At 46.4% G+C, this 22775-nt stretch overlaps 2 protein-coding genes across 3 annotated transcripts in view; one reads left to right on the plus strand and one right to left on the minus strand.

The window, feature by feature from the left end:
* The window catches only part of LOC131939334 (aspartate--tRNA ligase, mitochondrial), a 42087-nt gene that overhangs the window by 922 nt on the left and 18390 nt on the right, over positions 1–22775 (minus strand). Inside the window, exons 10-17 of the mRNA XM_059297573.1 lie at positions 22254–22361; positions 19130–19198; positions 7644–7796; positions 6653–6707; positions 4763–4840; positions 1662–1744; positions 882–992; positions 439–514 (exon numbers count right to left, since the gene is read on the minus strand). Of these exons, the coding sequence (XP_059153556.1) occupies positions 439–514; positions 882–992; positions 1662–1744; positions 4763–4840; positions 6653–6707; positions 7644–7796; positions 19130–19198; positions 22254–22361 (733 nt within the window). The remainder of the gene's footprint in view (positions 1–438; positions 515–881; positions 993–1661; positions 1745–4762; positions 4841–6652; positions 6708–7643; positions 7797–19129; positions 19199–22253; positions 22362–22775) is intronic.
* Positions 11482–19925, plus strand: LOC131939333 (slit homolog 2 protein). 2 transcript variants are annotated; one of them, XR_009386402.1, is made up of 4 exons: positions 11482–11522; positions 13256–13776; positions 15765–19217; positions 19576–19925. XR_009386402.1 is itself a non-coding variant. In XM_059297572.1 (3 exons), exons 2-3 carry the CDS (start codon positions 13267–13269, stop codon positions 18189–18191), a joined length of 2937 nt encoding a protein of 978 aa, XP_059153555.1. In that variant the 5' UTR covers positions 11482–11522; positions 13256–13266; the 3' UTR covers positions 18192–19569. The 2 variants fall into 2 exon arrangements, 1 of the variants encoding a protein (XP_059153555.1); XM_059297572.1 differs by lacking the exon at positions 19576–19925 and having other exon boundaries at positions 15765–19569.

Here is a 22775-nt window from a genome sequence, read left to right on the forward strand (position 1 = left end):
CTACACCTAAAAAAATTAACCCACCAAGTGCTATACCTAAAAAAATTAACCCACCAAGTGCTACACCTAAAAAAATTAACCCACCAAGTGCTACATCTAAAAAATTAACCCACCAAGTACTACACCTAAAAAAATTAACCCACCAAGTACTACACCTAAAAAAATTAACCCACCAAGTGCTACACCTAAAAAAAATTAACCCACCAAGTGCTACACCTAAAAAATTAACCCACCAAGTGCTACACCTAAAAAAGTTAACCCACCAAGTGCTACACCTAAAAAGTTAACCCACCAAGTGCTACACCTAAAAAATTAACCCACCAAGTGCTACACCTAAAAAATTAACCCACCAAGTGCTACACCTAAAAAGTTAACCCACCAAGTGCTACACCTAAAAAATTAACCCACCAAGTGCTACACCTAAAAAAATTAACCCACCAAGTGCTATGCCACCATGAGGAGGACAGCCACAGTCTAGGGCAAACAGCAAGTGTTCCAGCTCTGAACTGTCTTCCTGCAACCACAAAATGTTCATTTACACATGACATACAGATACCAGTGTTTCTTCCAGGCATTTCTTTTGCCCCCCCCCCCCCCCCCCCCGACGAAGAAAATGGAATTTATAAAGAAAACATACTTTTACCCCGAAACTGAACAACATGTTCATTTTAATAGTTTACATATCTCATACAGGTATATGAACAAAATGTTCTTGAAAACTATTTAGATAATATGAGCCAAATATGTTACCGACTTACACTTTCAAGATGTTTTTCAGTTATTATAATTCAACAGGTTTAAACAAAAGACAATGAATGTTGTGAGATTATTGTTGGGTAAGGTTTAGAATTAGAGCAAAAATTTTTTTAAAAAGTTCTTACTTTGAGCACCTCTGAGAGGACGTAACTTTGCAGCTTGGAGCTGTGGATCCTGATGGAGCCACCCCCTATCTCACTCCCATTCAGGACTAGGTCGTAGTGCTGGCCTCGTACCTGCAACAACCAATCACAGAACTTGTATCAATTTCAGCTTTCAAATCTCTGGGAGTCACTTAAGTAGAACTGAAAGAAGCAGCCATAATGGTGTCAGGACAACAAACAGCAACAAGAGAATGGAGTCAGGACAACAAACAGCTACAAGAGAATATAATGGAGTCAGCACAACAAACAGCTACAAGAGAATATAATGGAGTCAGGACAACAAACAGCTACAAGAGAATATAATGGAGTCAGCACAACAAACAGCTACAATATAATGGAGTCAGCACAACAAACAGCTACAAGAGAATGGAGTCAGGACAACAAACAGCTACAAGAGAATGGAGTCAGGACAACAAACAGCTACAAGAGAATGGAGTCAGCACAACAAACAGCTACAAGAGAATATAATGGAGTCAGCACAACAAACAGCTACAAGAGAATGGAGTCAGGACAACAAACAGCTACAAGAGAATGTAATGGAGTCAGCACAACAAACAGCTACAAGAGAATGGAGTCAGGACAACAAACAGCTACAAGAGAATGTAATGGAGTCAGCACAACAAACAGCTACAATATAATGGAGTCAGCACAACAAACAGCTACAAGAGAATGTAATGGAGTCATGACAAAAATGGAGTCAGGACAAAAGACCTTGGTCCGCTACAAAAGAATATTTTGTACCTGTTCTGGAGAGGTGTAGATCAGGTCCAGGTCATCAGGATGTGGGGCGGTGAAGGGGTGATGTGCTGATTCCAGACCCTCCCCTGGAGACATCACATTGATAAACATCCTGATGTTAGTTCATCTCCCACATTTACATACATCCTGATGTTAGTTCATCTCCCACATTTACATACATCCTGATGTTAGTTCATCTCCCACATTTACACACATCCTGATGTTAGTTCATCTCCCACATTTACACACATCTTGATGTTAGTTCATCTCCCACATTTACACACATCCTGATGTTAGTTCATCTCCCACATTTACATACATCTTGATGTTAGTTCATCTCCCACATTTACACATCTTGATGTTAGTTCATCTCCCACATTTACACATCTTGATGTTAGTTCATCTCCCACATTTACACATCTTGATGTTAGTTCATCTCCCACATTTACACATCTTGATGTTAGTTCATCTCCCACATTTACACATCTTGATGTTAGTTCATCTCCCACATTTACACACATCCTGATGTTAGTTCATCTCCCACATTTACACATCTTGATGTTAGTTCATCTCCCACATTTACACACATCTTGATGTTAGTTCATCTACCACATTTACACACATCCTGATGTTAGTTCATCTCCCACATTTACATACATCTTGATGTTAGTTCATCTACCACATTTACACATCTTGATGTTAGTTCATCTCCCACATTTACACACATCCTGATGTTAGTTCATCTCCCACATTTACACACATCCTGATGTTAGTTCATCTCCCACATTCACATACATCTTGATGTTAGTTCATCTCCCACATTTACACACATCTTGATGTTAGTTCATCTCCCACATTTACATACATCTTGATGTTAGTTCATCTCCCACATTTACACACATCTTGATGTTAGTTCATCTACCACATTTACACATCTTGATGTTAGTTCATCTCCCACATTTAAATTTACACACATCTTGATGTTAGTTCATCTCCCACATTTAAATTTACACACATTTTGATGTTAGTTCATCTCCCACATTTACATACATCTTGATGTTAGTTCATCTACCACATTTACACATCTTGATGTTAGTTCATCTCCCACATTTAAATTTACACACATCTTGATGTTAGTTCATCTCCCACATTTAAATTTACACACATCTTGATGTTAGTTCATCTCCCACATTTACATACATCTTGATGTTAGTTCATCTCCCACATTTACACATCTTGATGTTAGTTCATCTCCCACATTTAAATTTACACACATCTTGATGTTAGTTCATCTCCCACATTTAAATTTACACACATCTTGATGTTAGTTCATCTCCCACATTTACACATCTTGATGTTAGTTCATCTCCCACATTTACATACATCCTGATGTTAGTTCATCTCCCACATTTACATACATCTTGATGTTAGTTCATCTCCCACATTTACATACATCCTGATGTTAGTTCATCTCCCACATTTACATACATCCTGATGTTAGTTCATCTCCCACATTTACACACATCTTGATGTTAGTTCATCTACCACATTTACACATCTTGATGTTAGTTCATCTCCCACATTTAAATTTACACACATCTTGATGTTAGTTCATCTCCCACATTTAAATTTACACACATTTTGATGTTAGTTCATCTCCCACATTTACATACATCTTGATGTTAGTTCATCTACCACATTTACACATCTTGATGTTAGTTCATCTCCCACATTTAAATTTACACACATCTTGATGTTAGTTCATCTCCCACATTTAAATTTACACACATCTTGATGTTAGTTCATCTCCCACATTTACATACATCTTGATGTTAGTTCATCTCCCACATTTACACATCTTGATGTTAGTTCATCTCCCACATTTAAATTTACACACATCTTGATGTTAGTTCATCTCCCACATTTAAATTTACACACATCTTGATGTTAGTTCATCTCCCACATTTACACATCTTGATGTTAGTTCATCTCCCACATTTACATACATCCTGATGTTAGTTCATCTCCCACATTTACATACATCTTGATGTTAGTTCATCTCCCACATTTACATACATCCTGATGTTAGTTCATCTCCCACATTTACATACATCCTGATGTTAGTTCATCTCCCACATTTACATACATCCTGATGTTAGTTCATCTCCCACATTTACATACATCCTGATGTTAGTTCATCTCCCACATTTACATACATCCTGATGTTAGTTCATCTCCCACATTTACATACATCCTGATGTTAGTTCATCTCCCACATTTACATACATCCTGATGTTAGTTCATCTCCCACATTTACATACATCCTGATGTTAGTTCATCTCCCACATTTACATACATCCTGATGTTAGTTCATCTCCCACATTTACATACATCCTGATGTTAGTTCATCTCCCACATTTACATACATCTTGATGTTAGTTCATCTCCCACATTTACATACATCCTGATGTTAGTTCATCTCCCACATTTACATACATCCTGATGTTAGTTCATCTCCCACATTTACATACATCCTGATGTTAGTTCATCTCCCACATTTACATACATCCTGATGTTAGTTCATCTCCCACATTTACATACATCCTGATGTTAGTTCATCTCCCACATTTACATACATCCTGATGTTAGTTCATCTCCCACATTTACATACATCCTGATGTTAGTTCATCTCCCACATTTACATACATCCTGATGTTAGTTCATCTCCCACATTTACATACATCCTGATGTTAGTTCATCTCCCACATTTACATACATCCTGATGTTAGTTCATCTCCCACATTTACATACATCCTGATGTTAGTTCATCTCCCACATTTACACACATCTTGATGTTAGTTCATCTCCCACATTTACATACATTTACTACTGTACTGACTTATGCCCCCTCTGCAGGTGCTGCCCCTGTAAATTATCCCCCCCCCCTACACCCTATGGTTATTTGGGTTAGGTTAGCGTTATCTAACATTCAAAGCAACTTACTAAATTAAAGGGATAGAAGCAACGCACCAATCCAAGGACAGGGGGGGGGGGGAGGCAGACCTCCCACCCCCTGATACACCAGAATGTAACTGGTGACTTACCTCCATCCTCTTTTGGCAAAAACAAAGGGAAGTTATCCACCCACAGAAATTTGAAACCTTCTTGTCTAACTTGTATACCTGAATTTAAAAAAAAATAATTTCTGAATTATGTCCCTTATACCAACTTTTGATTAAGGATTACAAATCTTGACCTTGGTTTATATTTAGATAGTAGGGCCTGCCTATTTTATATTTCATTTGTTAAATTAAATGGCTAATGAAAAAATAATTCAGCAATAAAAATATTTAAAGATTTTGTTTAATGGAGTCACAGAATGTAGCTAGTGGAGTCAGATATTCTAGCCAGTGGAGTCAGCGGTAATAGTTAGTGGAGTCACAGTATGTAGCTAGTGGAGTCAGATATTCTAGCCAGTGGAGTCAGCAGTAGTAGTTAGTGGAGTCTTAAAAAAGTGGGCATGAGTCAGATTCTGGACAAGTGGCCGAGATTTCCTCAGGAAATATTGGAGGTAACCCAGACCAAGTCAAACAGGAAGCAACAAGAGCTCATTACAGCAGACACGGTCTGGTGAGCAAGGTAAACAAAGCAGTCATGCTTGAGGTCAGATATGGGCTTCACGCTTGACTGAACAGATTTGGCTGACCTAAATCTCAGGTTTAAACTTGGCCCAAACAAAGAAATGAATTCAATTATCATAACTGTTCCTGGACGTGCCAGCACATGTGCCTCAACACCATTACTAAATTATGCTAGGTACCCATCAGAGCTGGGTGAACACATGGATGACTCACAGATTTATGATCAAGAAGGCTATCTCCGTACACCAGTAGGCAGTTACATTTAGACCCCAAATTTACATTCAGACCCCATCAGTTATCTTTAGACCCCCATCAGTTATCTTTAGACCCCCAACAGTTACCTTTAGACCCCCAACAGTTACCTTTAGACCCCCATCAGTTACCTTTAGACCCCCATAAGTTACCTTTAGACTCCATAAGTTACCTTTAGACCCCCATAAGTTACCTTTAGACCCCAACAGTTACCTTTAGACCCCAACAGTTACCTTTAGACCCCCATCAGTTACCTTTAGACCCCAACAGTTACCTTTAGACTCCAACAGTTACCTTTAGACCCCTACAGTTATCTTTAGACCCCCACAGTTAGACCACAACAGTTACCTTTAGACTCCAACAGTTACCTTTAGACCCCCATCAGTTACCTTTAGACCCTATATCAGTTACCTTTAGACCCCCATCAGTTACCTTTAGACCCCAACAGTTACCTTTAGACTCCAACAGTTACCTTTAGACCCCTACAGTTATCTTTAGACCCCCACAGTTAGACCACAACAGTTACCTTTAGACTCCAACAGTTACCTTTAGACCCCCATCAGTTACCTTTAGACCCTATATCAGTTACCTTTAGACCCCCATCAGTTACCTTTAGACCCTATATCAGTTACCTTTAGACCCCCATCAGTTACCTTTAGACCCCCATAAGTTACCTTTAGACTCCAACAGTTACCTTTAGACTCCAAAAGTTACCTTTAGACCCCAACAGTTACCTTTAGACCCCCATCAGTTACCTTTAGACTCCATAAGTTACCTTTAGACTCCATAAGTTACCTTTAGACCCCCATAAGTTACCTTTAGACCCCAACAGTTACCTTTAGACCCCAACAGTTACCTTTAGACTCCAACAGTTACCTTTAGACTCCAAAAGTTACCTTTAGACCCCCATAAGTTACCTTTAGACCCCCATCAGTTACCTTTAGACCCCCATAAGTTACCTTTAGACTCCATAAGTTACCTTTAGACCCCCATAAGTTACCTTTAGACCCCATCAGTTACCTTTAGACTCCAACAGTTACCTTTAGACTCCAAAAGTTACCTTTAGACCCCAAAAGTTACCTTTAGACCCCCATAAGTTACCTTTAGACTCCAACAAGCTGGCTGCATTAAGTCGCACCTGGCCCAGAACTTGGTGCTGGAGAAAAAAGTTTTGGTTTAGCAGAGTCACAGGCTGGTCAAGTTGTCAGTTAGTTGTACTAACACAGGCTGGTCAAGTTGACCAGTGGTCAGTTAGCTCTACTAACACAGGCTGGTCAAGTTGACCAGTGGTCAGTTAGCTCTACTAACACAGGCTGGTCAAGTTGACCAGTGGTCAGTTAGCTCTACTAACACAGGCTGGTCAAGTTGTCAGTTAGCTCTACTAACACAGGCTGGTCAAGTTGACCAGTGGTCAGTTAGCTCTACTAACACAGGCTGGTCAAGTTGACCAGTGGTCAGTTAGCTCTACTAACACAGGCTGGTCAAGTGGTCAGTTAGCTCTACTAACACAGGCTGGTCAAGTTGTCAGTTAGCTCTACTAACACAGGCTGGTCAAGTTGACCAGTGGTCAGTTAGCTCTACTAACACAGGCTGGTCAAGTTGACCAGTGGTCAGTTAGCTCTACTAACACAGGCTGGTCAAGTGGTCAGTTAGCTCTACTAACACAGGCTGGTCAAGTTGACCAGTGGTCAGTTAGCTCTACTAACACAGGCTGGTCAAGTGGTCTGTTAGCTGTACTAACACAGGCTGGTCAAGTTGACCAGTGGTCAGTTAGCTCTATTAACACAGGCTGGTCAAGTTGACCAGTGGTCAGTTAGCTCTACTAACACAGGCTGGTCAAGTGGTCAGTTAGCTCTACTAACACAGGCTGGTCAAGTTGACCAGTGGTCAGTTAGCTCTACTAACACAGGCTGGTCAAGTGGTCAGTTAGCTCTACTGACACAGGCTGGTCAAGTTGACCAGTGGTCAGTTAGCTCTACTAACACAGGCTGGTCAAGTGGTCAGTTAGCTCTACTAACACAGGCTGGTCAAGTGGTCAGTTAGCTGTACTAACACAGGCTGGTCAAGTTGACCAGTGGTCAGATATACTTACAGGCTGGTAGTGCTGTCCAGCAGCCAGGAGCAGCCAGTCATGTGGCTGTAGCTGCATGCCTGCAGCCACCCTCTGTCTGCAGGCAGTGTCCAGCTGGCGGTCAAGGCTGGAGCCCCAGCTGCCACCTGCCTTTATCTTGGCGGCCACCAGTTTCTGGGGACACAACACGACCGTGAGATCATACATGTATGGGGGGGGGGCAGCACATACATATGGGGAGGGGAGCCACCAGGAACATACAGAGGTCTGGCTATAAAGAAATGAAAGGAGCGGGCTACTAAAATCATGTGATTTTTAAATGTGGGGATTCACAAATCGTGTGATTTTAAAAACCCAACAGGTTCAGAGATTGTGCTGTGCTACTATACTAGTCAATCAAACATTTGTTTTTAAATCTATTTTAAAGTTTCAAGTGCCATAAAATGTGACCAGAAGGCAACGTCTGATAGATTTGATAGGGTGTGGGTGAATGTCTACTATTGTCTACACATAGTTGGTTAACTGAATCAATGTGGGCCCTTGGTTTTCAACCTCAGGTACAATAGGCCAAGTCAACCACACGGGACACAGCGGGAATACCCGGAGATTTACCAGAAAAATCTTCAACAAGCGCCCACTCGGTAGGGGGATTCCACCATCATTTCCCCAATCAGGGAGGGGGGGGGGGGTTCCACCATCATTTCCCCAATCAGGGAGGGGGGGGGGGGTTTCCACCATCATTTCCCCAATCAGGGAGGGGGGGGGGGTTTCCACCATCATTTCCTACAATCATGGAAATTTCCACCATCACTTCCCCCATGTTTCGTCAACAAGTGGGGGAGGGGGTACCCAACTCGGTGTCATGATATTGATGATAACCAACGTTAACCCTCCCCCCCCCCCACTCGCCGGAACAAATAGAAAGAATATTTTATATCGATATATACTTGAACCACTCTCGGCCCCACAGTAAAATGTTAGAAAGAACACTACAGGTGACGTAATTCAAGAACAAATCGATAGTCTTTATAAGCTGGTCGATATGTACCATTGGATACAAGAGCGAGACCCCCCCCCCCCCCAGTTTACATTGTGTAAAAAAACTTGTAGTCAAGCTGTCAAGTGTGACGGACGATCTCAAGTATTTTGTCTGTTTTTCCTACCCCGGCTACACAAGTTGGGAGAGCTACCAAGTTTTTTATGGCTGTAAACATTTGTAACACATCGCCATTGTGTGTAGAATGTTCACACGCACCAGTAAGCCACCTGATGTTTACTTTCAGCAGTTTCGGTTTCTCCGCGATGGCGGGAGAGAGCACGTGGTTTCCACGAACTCCGATTTTCCTGTACACCGACTCTCGTGAGACTTGGGGGGATGACGTCACTTTTCTCCGTACTCGCGTCTCCCTAGTTGACCTCATTAGGTACAATCTACATCCACTTGAAGACGTTATCGTTTAGAATTCTAAACGTGTCGTGAGCTGGGGGCGGTCGGGTAGGAGAATTGAGCTCAGCAGTTGGGCGACAAACAAAAATACCAGAAAAAAGGGCCTGTACTTTCCCCATGTAGAAAAACGTGGCAGCATTCTAGCAGCCGAGGCTACTCACCCAACCTCTCTCCTCTAGCACGTCAATTTTTTGTATTAATCTCAATTAATTAATTACACGATTACCCCCCCCCCCCCCCCCATAGTGTCCGAAAGGTTGACCACCCCCATCCCTGAGTCACGTAGTGCCAACAACCAATCAAATCAAACCTTGGTTTGGTTTCTCATCAGAGATAGGACATGTGACGTCATTAACTGTCCGTCAGTCTAGTCCGGACATTCAGTTGCTCAGTGTTTCTTTCAGACATTTATTCGGGAGGGGGGAAGGAACCAAAAATATCCACACTAAGTCAAAATGTTCCAGCGGTGTATCAAACGGCACCCTAGCCATTGTATCAAACGGGACCCTAACCATTGCCTGGATCAAACGGGACCCTAACCATTGTATCAAACGGGACCCTAGCCATTATCTGTATCAAACGGGACCCTAACCATTTCCTGGATCAAACGGGACCCTAACCATTGCCTATATCAAACGGGACCCTAACCATTGCCTGGATCAAACGGGACCCTAACCATTGCCTGTATCAAACGGGACCTAACCATTGCCTATATCAAACGGGACCCTAACCATTGCCTGTATCAAACGGGACCCTAACCATTGCCTGTATCAAACGGGACCCTAACCATTGCCTATATCAAACGGGACCCTAACCATTGCCTATATCAAACGGGACCCTAACCATTGCCTGTATCAAACGGGACCTAACCATTGCCTATATCAAACGGGACCCTAACCATTGCCTATATCAAAAGGGACCCTAACCATTGCCTATATCAAACGGGACCCTAACCATTGCCTATATCAAACGGGACCCTAACCATTGCCTGTATCAAACGGGACCCTAACCATTGCCTATATCAAACGGGACCCTAACATTGCCTATATCAAAAGGTACCCTAACCATTGCCTATATCAAACGGGACCCTAACCATTGCCTATATCAAACGGGACCCTAACCATTGCCTATATCAAACGGGACCTTAACCATTGCCTATATTAAACGGGACCCTAACCATTGCCTATATCAAACGGGACCTTAACCATTGCCTATATCAAACGGGACCCTAACCATTGCCTATATCAAACGGGACCTTAACCATTGCCTATATCAAACGGGACCCTAACCATTGCCTATATCAAACGGGACCTTAACCATTGCCTATATCAAACGGGACCCTAACCATTGCCTATATCAAACGGGACCTTAACCATTGCCTATATCAAACGGGACCCTAACCATTGCCTATATCAAACGGGACCCTAACCAGAAAGTGACTGGCATGGAGGCGTGTTGACCTGCACGGCGTCAGGTCACGTGACTGGTGCCAACAATTTAGATAGCGGCGATCAGGTTACAGCACGGTCCAGTGGTGTAGACCTGGTGGGTCAAGTCGTAGGTCTGTATATACCACACATCACCCACACACATCACCCACACACACCAGCCCACACACATCAGCCCACACACACCAGCCCACACACACCAGCCCACACACATCACCCACACACATCACCCCACACACACCAGCCCACACACAAAGGTGGGTCACACAGAGTTTCTTTCAGGCATCTCTTTGGAAAATTGAAAAAAAGTCTGACACTGGCCACACAGAGGAGGGTTCAGTCAAGTCTTAGTTCTGTACACACCATCCACCACCATCTCACCCACCTACCACCTCACACACCACCCACCCACCACCTCACCCTCCACCCACCCACCTCACACACCACCACCTCACACACCACCTCACACACCACCCACCACCATCTCACACATCACCCACCATCTACCACCTCACCCACCACCTCACACACCACCTCACACACCACCCACCACCTCACACACCACCCACCACCTCACACCTCACCCACCCACCACCTCACACCTCACCCACCCACCACCTCACACACCACCTCACACACCACCCACCACCTCACACACCACCCACCACCTCACACCTCACCCACCCACCACCTCACACCTCACCCACCCACCACCTCACACACCTCACCCACCCACCACCTCACACACCACCACCTCACACACCACCCACCACCTCACCCACCCACCACCTCACACACCTCACCCACCCACCACCTCACACACCACCCACACATGACTGCTTAGATCCTGTCAAAAACCAGATAAAAACCCAACAAAAAAATGGTGCCATCGTGTGTATCCGACACTGTGAGCAAAAGTGGGCGTAAGTTGTAGGCCCGTGGTCAGTCGTCTGCCAGAGTCCACACAGCGTTCAGACGTCTGCTGCACATTTCTCGGGGATAAACGTGAGTTGACTTTGTTTACATTTGGTGCTAGTGCTCTCACGACATCTTAATCAACCAATCAAACCCGTTTGAGTTCAAACATTTAATCAACCAATCAAACCCGTTTGTTCAAACATTTAATCAACCAATCAAACCCGTTTGTTCAAACATTTAATCAACCAATCAAACCCGTTTGTTCAAACATTTAATCAACCAATCCAATCCGTTTGAGTTCAAACATTTAATCAACCAATCCAATCCGTTTGTTCAAACATTTAATCAACCAATCAAACCCGTTTGTTCAAACATTTAACCAACCAATCAAACCCGTTTGTTCAAACATTTAATCAACCAATCCAATCCGTTTGAGTTCAAACATTTAATCAACCAATCCAATCCGTTTGTTCAAACACTTAATCAACCAATCCAATCCATTTGAGTTCAAACATTTAATCAACCAATCAAACCCGTTTGTTCAAACATTTAATCAACCAATCCAATCCGTTTGTTCAAACATTTAATCAACCAATCAAACCCGTTTGTTCAAACATTTAATCAACCAATCCAATACGTTTGTTCAAACATTTAATCAACCAATCAAACCCGTTTGTTCAAACATTTAATCAACCAATCAAACCCGTTTGTTCAAACATTTAATCAACCAATCAAACCCGTTTGTTCAAACATTTAATCAACCAATCAAACCCGTTTGTTCAAACATTTAATCAACCAATCCAATCCGTTTGAGTTCAAACATTTAATCAACCAATCAAACCCGTTTGTTCAAACATTTAATCAACCAATCAAACCCGTTTGTTCAAACATTTAATCAACCAATCAAACCCGTTTGTTCAAACATTTAATCAACCAATCCAATCCGTTTGAGTTCAAACATTTAATCAACCAATCCAATCCGTTTGTTCAAACATTTAATCAACCAATCAAACCCGTTTGTTCAAACATTTAATCAACCAATCAAACCCGTTTGTTCAAACATTTAATCAACCAATCCAATCCGTTTGAGTTCAAACATTTAATCAACCAATCCAATCCGTTTGTTCAAACACTTAATCAACCAATCAAACCCGTTTGTTCAAACATTTAATCAACCAATCAAACCCGTTTGTTCAAACATTTAATCAACCAATCAAACCCGTTTGTTCAAACATTTAATCAACCAATCAAACCCGTTTGTTCAAACATTTAATCAACCAATCAAACCCGTTTGTTCAAACATTTAATCAACCAATCCAATCCATTTGAGTTCAAACATTTAATCAACCAATCAAACCCGTTTGTTCAAACATTTAATCAACCAATCCAATACGTTTGTTCAAACATTTAATCAACCAATCAAACCCGTTTGTTCAAACATTTAATCAACCAATCAAACCCGTTTGTTCAAACATTTAATCAACCAATCAAACCCGTTTGAGTCTGTGGAGTGTTGGGTTAACCCATTTGACACACACCTCTTCTATCAGCAAAGGGCCATTTATGTTCGATATTAATATAATCGGTGCACATTTTGTTTGATATAATGGGTGCACAAATGTGTTTATATAATGGGTGCACAATGCCAACTCAAGACTTGAGACCAAATGTGTACATGCAGGGCATAGAGCGTCAGACAGTGGGACTTGTGGGGCTGTAACACCTCTGTTGTGTGCACCCCCGTGCCACCTCTTCTAGCACCCCTCTTCTACCCCCACCACACTCCTACCCGCTTCATTCAAATCTCTTCCATCCTTCAGAGAATACAAGCATGTCCCTCTCCTTGACCTTGGTCACCATTGTGACCTTGCTGTGCACCAAGATGGCGAGCGGCCACGTCTGCCCCCACCGCTGTACCTGCTCCAACCGGAACCTGAACATCGACTGCACGGGGCTGGCCATGACGACCTTGCCCTTCATCACCGCCTCCACGCTGACCTTGAACTTGTCCAAAAACAGCCTCGGCCCGGTCATCAGGTCCGTGCTGCCCCAGATGACCAACCTGACCGACCTTGACCTGTCCCACAACGGCCTGACCCAGATCGTGTCGTGCACGTTCCGCGGGCTGGCGGGCTTGCGGCGGGTCCAGCTCCAGCACAACCAGCTGACCAACCTGACCGACTGCCTCTTCTCCGACTCCCAGGAGCTGGAGTACCTGGACCTCAGCCACAACCGTCTGACGCAGCTGCCGGACGGCGTCTTCAAGGACCTGCCCGCCCTCAGGTACCTGGACCTGTCCCACAACAACATACAGCAGCTGCTCATGGGCGCAGGCTTTCAGGTAGGTTTCTTACACGCATAGGTTGGGGAGGTTTGTTACACGCATAGGGTGGGGGGAGGCTTGTTACACGCATAGCTTGGGGGAGGTTTGTTACACGCATAGGTGGAGGGTAGGTTTGTTACACGCATAGGTTGGAGGAGGTTTGATACACGCATAGGTTGGGGGAGGTTTGTTACACGCATAGGTTGGGGGAGGTTTGTTACACGCATAGGTTGGGGGAGGTTTGTTACACGCATAGGGTGGGGGAGGTTTGTTACACGCATAGGGTGGGGGGAGGCTTATTACACGCATAGGTTGGGGGAGGTTTGTTACACGCATAGGTTGGGGGAGGTTTGTTACACGCATAGGTTGGGGGAGGTTTGTTACACGCATAGGTTGGGGGAGGTTTGTTACACGCATAGGGTGGGGGAGGTTTGTTACACGCATAGGGTGGGGGGAGGCTTATTACACGCATAGGTTGGGGGAGGTTTGTTACACGCATAGGTTGGGGGAGGTTTGTTACACGCATAGGTTGGGGGAGGCTTATTACACGCATAGGTTGGGGGAGGTTTGTTACATGCATAGGTTGGGTGGGGGGGGAGGTTTGTTATATGCATAGGTTGGGGGTAGGTTTGTTACACGCATAGGTTGGGGGAGGTTTGTTACACGCATAGGGTGGGGGAGGTTTGTTACACGCATAGGGTGGGGGGGAGGCTTATTACACGCATAGGTTGGGGGAGGTTTGTTACACGCATAGGTTGGGGGAGGTTTGTTACACGCATAGGTTGGGGGGAGGCTTATTACACGCATAGGTTGGGGGAGGTTTGTTACATGCATAGGTTGGGTGGGGGGGGGGAGGTTTGTTATACGCATAGGTTGGGGGAGGTTTGTTACACGCATAGGTTGGGGAGGTTTGTTACATGCATAGGTTGGGGGTAGGTTTGTTACACGCATAGGTTGGGGGGAGGTTTGTTACACGCATAGGTGGAGGGGAGGTTTGATACACGCATGGGTTGAGGGGAGGTTTGTTACACGCATAGGTGGAGGGGAGGTTTGTTACACGCATATGTTGAGGGGAGGTTTGTTACACGCATAGGTGGAGGGCAGGTTTGTTACACGCATAGGTTGGGGGAGGTTTGTTACACGCATAGGTTGGGGGCAGGTTTGTTACACGCATAGGTTGGGGGCAGGTTTGTTACACGCATAGGTTGGGGGAGGTTTGTTACACGCATAGGTGGAGGGCAGGTTTGTTACACGCATATGTTGAGGGGAGGTTTGTTACACGCATAGGTGGAGGGCAGGTTTGTTACACGCATAGGTTGGGGGAGGTTTGTTACACGCATATGTTGAGGGCAGGTTTGTTACACGCATAGGTTGGGGGAGGTTTGTTACACGCATATGTTGAGGGGAGGTTTGTTACACGCATAGGTGGAGGGCAGGTTTGTTACACGCATAGGTTGGGGGAGGTTTGTTACACGCATATGTTGAGGGGAGGTTTGTTACACGCATAGGTGGAGGGCAGGTTTGTTACACGCATAGGTTGGGGGAGGTTTGTTACACGCATAGGTGGAGGGGAGGTTTGTTACACGCATAGGTTGGGGAGGTTTGTTACACGCATTGGTTGGGGGGAGGTTTGTTACACGCATAGGTTGGGGGGAGGTTTGTTACACGCATAGGTTGGGGGAGGTTTGTTACACGCATAGGTTGGGGGAGGTTTGTTACACGCATAGGTTGGGGGAGGTTTGTTACACGCATAGGTTGGGGGAGGTTTGTTACACGCATAGGTTGGGGCAGGTTTGTTACACGCATATGTTGAGGGGAGGTTTGTTACACGCATAGGTTGGGGCAGGTTTGTTACACGCATATGTTGAGGGGAGGTTTGTTACACGCATAGGTTGAGGGGAGGGTTTATCGACATAGAAAGGTTTTATTCGGGCAGAGGTTTAAAGGAGGTTGTATGTCCACATCCCCGTCAGCCGTTGAGCCCACCCTTTGCTTCCCTCCCCCAGGTGTTGAGGATCCTGGAGCAGCTGGACCTGTCCTACAACCACTTCAGCTCGCTGACCAACGCGTCCCTGGCGGCCGCCTCAGACTGGTCGTCCAGCGTCCCACGCCGCAGCCTGACCCTGGCCTTCTGTCGGCTGTCTGACATCCAGGCGGGCGGGCTGTCCGCCGTCCCGCGCCTGTCCGACATCGACCTGTCCGGCAACACGGAGCTTTCCCCCACAGGTCTGGCAGCCATGCTCAAGGGTCTCAGACACCCGTCCTCTCTACAGACACTGACCTTGACCCACATGGGTCTGAGCGCACTGGACGACGTGTTCCTAGAGCAGACCTTCGCCCACCAGCTGCTCAACGTGTCCTACAACAACATCCGCGAGCTGCCCAGCGCCGTCTTCAGCAGCCTGCAGGACTGGACCAGGCTGGACGTCAGCCACAACCAGCTCGAGGCGCTGCCCGAGGGCATCTCCGGCCTGGCCAGTCTGAGCATGCTCAATATCTCCCACAACCGACTCTCCAGCTTCACGACCAGCCAGACGACGCACCTGGACAAGCTGGAGCAGCTGGACGTGTCCCACAACCGGCTGACGGAGCTGGCCCTCACGGGACTCACACAGCTGCGGGAGCTGAGGGCCGGCAGCAACAGGCTGCGCTCCCTGGCCCTGTCCAACGGCACGCGCCAGTTCCGGTACTTGGACTGCCGCGACAACCAGCTGACGCACGTCCCCAGCCAGCTCAGGTACTCGCAGGTCGAGAGCCTGGACCTGAGCGGTAACCAGCTGACGGCGCTGGGGAGAAACGTTCTCAAAGACGGCACGGCCATGAAGGCGGCCAACCTGAGCGGCAACCAAATCTCGGCCATCGACAGCCAGGCCTTCCCCGGCCAGTCGCCGCTGTTGCTGGACCTGTCCAACAACTCTCTCAGCTCCTTCAACGCCTCCAGCTGGGCGGCCACCCAGCGTCTGCTGCTCCACCACAACAGGCTGGCCGCCATCGGCGTCTTCGGCTTCAAGGGCATGTCCAGCCTGGATCACCTGGACCTGTCCCACAACAAGATGGCGGCGCTGCACGAAGACCTGCTCCACAACAACATGAACCTCCGCTCACTCGACCTCTCCCACAACCAGCTCGACATGGCCCCCTGGGGCTTGCTCTTCAGGAACCTCGAGAACCTGGAGACTCTGGACCTGAGCGCCAACCTCATCACGTTCCTCAACGTCTCCATGCTGGACCACGTGACCCGCCTCCAGAGCTTGTCGCTAAGCAACAACCGCCTCAAGACCGTCCTGCCCAGCGTGTTCAGGCCCGCCAAGCTCATGACGCGGCTCGACCTCTCCCACAACCCCTTCTACTGCTCCTGCGACATGATGGCATTCCGCGACTGGCTCAGGCGGACCCCCATCATCGTGGTGGGCCTCAACTCAAACTCCAGCGCCTACGTCTGCCAAAACCCGCCGGAGCGTGCCGGCGTGCACGTGACCAGCTGGGACCCGCGTGAGTTTGAGTGCAACAGACAGATGATGTACGTCATCATCTTCAGCTCCATCGGGGTCTTCCTGCTGGTCGTGGCGGTCGTGGCCAGCACGGCCTACCGTTTTGTCATGCGCAGACGGCGGGCACGGCCGGCTTGGAGAAAAAACCTTCAAGTCAAGCTAGAGAAGGACTGGGGCCACTCCAGGGGCAAGCAGGACTTTGTCGCGGAGATTTTGGAGTCCCACGACCGCAATGGGCGGAAGTACGAAGTCCCCGACAGAACCCACGAGTACAGGGGCGCGCTCAGGCCGAGTGAGCAGGCGCGCATGGAGAGGGGCTACAGGAAGGAGGGTGAGCAGAGGTACTCACGAATGGACCCCGCCTACAGGAGGAGACCCAGCGACCACGCCCACAGCTGGGTGGGGCAGGGGCGTCTGGCGAGGCCCGGGCACGCTGAGCGGGCCGAGAGAGATGGCCGCAGGGAGAGCGATTACGTCAACGTGGGCGTGTACCCGCGTCACGTGACCGGGCCCATCGTGCTCGGCGACTACCCGCCGGAGAGGAGGCGAACCCAGGAGAGGGGACAGTACTACAGGCCGCCCTACGCCCCAGCCATCCTGCCTGGGCACTGGGACTACCAGGAGACGTGGGGCGGACCCAGGGGCTTCGACAGACCCAGACGGAGCGACTACTACTACACCCTACCTGCTCGGGGAAGTGAGGGCAGAGAAATGAGGTCAGCAGACTACCAACAGGAAGTGCATTTCGAGGAGTTTCCCAAGCGGCCGTCACGCATGAGTGGTGACCTTGGCATACCGCGATCCAAAAGTTCCAGCCTTCTGCCCCAGGAATTAGCAGACGACCTCAGCAAGAGGGAGCAGGCAGGGAGCGAACCCTACCAGCACAAGAAAGCCATCTCCCAACCATTCCTGCCGTCCAGCGGCGCGTCTGATTGGCTGTAAGAGCAGCGGCCGAGCGCCCGTAAGATCACGTGACACACTTTGTTGATGGATGTGAAATATCTAACGGCCAGAGAGCTTGACTCATCAGTGACCCAATGTGTAAGATATTATCGTAAACAATCAGTAGGAAATATTCGCTCAGCACAAGTAGGAAGTTAAATCAGAAAAAATGGGGGATATGCTCTCAAGTTTAAGTTGAGAATAACAATTTCCACTAGGACATTCTCTTACAGGTTAACACAATCTCAATTTGGTTAAAGCAGGACAAAGGTTATAGGGTCAAGGCTGGACAAAGGTTACAGTGTCAAGGCTGGACAAAGTTTATAGGGTCAAGGCTGGATAAAGGTTATAGGGTCAAGGCTGGATAAAGGTTATAGGGTCAAGGTTGGACAAAGGTTAAGGGTCAAGGCTGGACAAAGGTTACAGTGTCAAGGCTGGACAAAGGTTATAGGGTCAAGGCTGGATAAAGGTTATAGGGTCAAGGTTGGACAAAGATTAAGGGTCAAGGCTGGACAAAGGTTACAGTGTCAAGGCTGGACAAAGGTTATATGGTCAAGGCTGGACAAAGGTTATAGGGTCAAGGCTGGACAAAGGTTATAGGGTCAAGGCTGGACAAAGGTTATAGGGTCAAGGCTGGACAAAGGTTATAGGGTCAAGGCTGGACAAAGGTTATAGGGTCAAGGTTGGACAAATGTTATAGGGTCAAGGCTGAACAAAGGTTATAGGGTCAAGGCTGGACAAAGGTTATAGGGTCAAGGCTGGACAAAGGTTAAGGGTCAAGGCTGGACAAAGGTTGTAGAGTCCAAAAGGCTGCACTATTCGTGTCAAATGTACAAGTCAAGATGAAATCTTGAAAATTGTGAAAAGAAAAATTGTTTGGTAGTTTACATGACTGGCTGGACCACACGACATACCACATGACATACCACACGACTTACCACACGACTGCCTGGAGATACAGCACAAGTTCTCAGAATGTCCTCCAGTTCTTTGTTGGATAAATGTTGCTGCAACATTATAAGACAGGTCAGACATACAACAAAATCTTGGTGCAACATTACAAGACAGGTCAGACATACAACAAAATCTTGGTGCAACATTACAAGACAGGTCAGACATACAACAAAATCTTGGTGCAACATTACAAGACAGGTCAGACATACAACAAAATCTTGGTGCAACATTACAAGACAGGTCAGACATACAACAAAATCTTGCTGCAACATTACAAGACAGGTCAGACATACAACAAAATCTTGGTGCAACATTACAAGACAGGTCAGACATACAACAAAATCTTGGTGCAACATTACAAGACAGGTCAGACATACAACAAAATCTTGGTTTAGTTGATTGGTTGAGTTGCTGCAACATTACAAGACAGGTCAGACATACAACAAAATCTTGGTTGAGTTGGATGGTTGAGTTGGATCAATCATTCAATTTGACCAGCCAAAGCCAATTAGCATGGTATAAAATGATTTGCTTCCAACACATCAATTTCAGCCAAACTATCTAGCAACAATATGCATGTATTTTAATTACTGTAACACATCAATTTCATCCAAACTATCTAGTCAGCTTGTAAAGGCGTACATGTACGGATGGAGGTTTGTTAAGGCATGCTATGATGTACAGAGATGTGATGTAATGTCTGTAAGAAAACATTGGCTAGACTCCAACAGGTCTAAGCTGATCACTGTGACCATGAATTAAAAGTTATAAAACATCCTGGGCCAAGGCTTGACATTTTCTTTGTTTACATCTTGTTGGTTCAGGTCTTCACATCCCTGTGTTTTATTCTCATTCCTCTTGTTGTTTTTGTAATCCCCCCCCCCCCCCCCCCCACATAACCTGTTCAGTTTTGTGACTGTCTGTGTTGGCAGGCCCCTGTTGGCAGGCACCTGTTGGCAGGCCCCTGTTGGCAGGCCCCTGTTGGCAGGCCCCTGTTGGCAGGCCCCTGTTGGCAGGCCCCTGTTGGCAGGCACCTGTTGGCAGGCCCCTGTTGGCAGGCACCTGTTGGCAGGCCCCTGTTGGCAGGCACCTGTTGCTGGGAGCTGGGCCTGATGACCTCATCCACTGGATCAGCTGATGACCTCATCCACTGGATCAGTTGATGACCTCATCCACTGGATCAGTTGATGACCTCATCCACTGGATCAGTTGATGACCTCATCCACTGGATCAGCTGATGACCTCATCCACTGGATCAGCTGATGACCTCATCCACTGGATCAGCTGATCACTCAAGTGGAGCCACACAAGAGAGAAACTTCTCAGGAAATCATTCATCCATGACTACCAGCTGCCAGGACAAACCAGCCCACGCCTGGCTGGAATGTTCTAGAACTAAACCTTCCATGTTTTCTCTACAGATCAGCTTTTGGCCACCTTGTGGTCTACAGATCAGCTTTTGGCCACCTTGTTTTCTCTACAGATCAGCTTTTGGCCACCTTGTGGTCTACAGATCAGCTTTTGGCCACCTTGTGGTCTACAGATCAGCTTTTGGCCACCTTGTGGTCTATAGATCAGCTTTTGGCCACCTTGTGGTCTATAGATCAGCTTTTGGCCACCTTGTGGTCTACAGATCAGCTTTTGGCCACCTTGTGGTCTATAGATCAGCTTTTGGCCACCTTGTGGTCTATAGATCAGCTTTTGGCCACCTTGTGGTCTACAGATCAGCTTTTGGCCACCTTGTGGTCTACAGATCAGCTTTTGGCCACCTTGTGGTCTATAGATCAGCTTTTGGCCACCTTGTGGTCTACAGATCAGCTTTTGGCCACCTTGTGGTCTACAGATCAGCTTTTGGCCACCTTGTGGTCTATAGATCAGCTTTTGGCCACCTTGTGGTCTATAGATCAGCTTTTGGCCACCTTGTGGTCTACAGATCAGCTTTTGGCCACCTTGTGGTCTACAGATCAGCTTTTGGCCACCTTGTGGTCTACAGATCAGCTTTTGGCCACCTTGTGGTCTATAGATCAGCTTTTGGCCACCTTGTGGTCTACAGATCAGCTTTTGGCCACCTTGTGGTCTACAGATCAGCTTTTGGCCACCTTGTGGTCTATAGATCAGCTTTTGGCCACCTTGTGGTCTACAGATCAGCTTTTGGCCACCTTGTGGTCTACAGATCAGCTTTTGGCCACCTTGTGGTCTATAGATCAGCTTTTGGCCACCTTGTGGTCTATAGATCAGCTTTTGGCCACCTTGTGGTCTACAGATCAGCTTTTGGCCACCTTGTGGTCTATAGATCAGCTTTTGGCCACCTTGTGGTCTACAGATCAGCTTTTGGCCACCTTGTGGTCTATAGATCAGCTTTTGGCCACCTTGTGGTCTACAGATCAGCTTTTGGCCACCTTGTGGTCTATAGATCAGCTTTTGGCCACCTTGTGGTCTACAGATCAGCTTTTGGCCACCTTGTGGTCTATAGATCAGCTTTCGGCCACCTTGTGGTCTATAGCAATGTTTCAACAATGTGATGGGAAGCTTCTCAAAGGTTATCAGTTCAAATCCAGAGGTATCTAATGAGTACACAGCATCAATTGTTTTTTAGCTGTGACCTAACAAACAAGTGTGTGACCTATGACCCTAACAAGTGTGTGACCTATGACCTAACAAGTGTGTGACCTATGACCTACCAAGTGTGTGACCTACAACCTAACAGACAAGTGTGTGACCTATGACCTAACAAGTGTGTGACCTATGACCTAAAAGACAAGTGTGTGACCTATGACCCACCAAGTGTGTGACCTATGACCTAACAAGTGTGTGACCTATGACCTAACAGACAAGTGTGTGACCTATGACCTAACAGACAAGTGAGTGACCTATGACCTAACAAGTGTGTGACCTATGACCTAAAAGACAAGTGTGTGACCTATGACCCACCAAGTGTGTGACCTATGACCTAACAAGTGTGTGACCTATGACCTAACAGACAAGTGTGTGACCTATGACCTAACAGACAAGTGAGTGACCTATGACCTACTAAGTGTGTGACCTATGACACTAAAAACAAATGTGTGACCTATGACCTAATAAACAAATGAGTGAGCTATGACCTACACAAGCCTCTGGTACTCTGAGTGCCTGGAGTGTTGAGCCGTCAGTGCTGAGAAAGTCTTGAAAAACTGCAGGGGGCGCAGGCAGGAGAGTAGAGGTCAGCTGCTGGATCTGGTGATACAGACATACAGACAAACACTTCAACAACTGGATCTGGTGATACAGACATACAGACAAACACTTCAACAACTGGATCTGGTGATACAGACATACAGACAAACACTTCAACAACTGGATCTGGTGATACAGACATACAGACAAACACTTCAACAACTGGATCTGGTGATACAGACATTCAGACAAACACTTCAACAACTGGCTCTGGTGATACAGACATACAGACAAACACTTCAACAACTGGATCTGGTGATACAGACATACAGACAAACACTTCAACAACTGGATCTGGTGATACAGACATACAGACAAACACTTCAACAACTGGATCTGGTGATACAGACATACAGACAAACACTTCAACAACTGGCTCTGGTGATACAGACATACAGACAAACACTTCAACAA

This window comes from Physella acuta, unplaced genomic scaffold, assembly GCF_028476545.2.
Source record: "Physella acuta isolate Inbredline_101_S28 unplaced genomic scaffold, ASM2847654v3 ptg000275l, whole genome shotgun sequence".
NCBI lineage: Eukaryota > Metazoa > Mollusca > Gastropoda > Physidae > Physella > Physella acuta.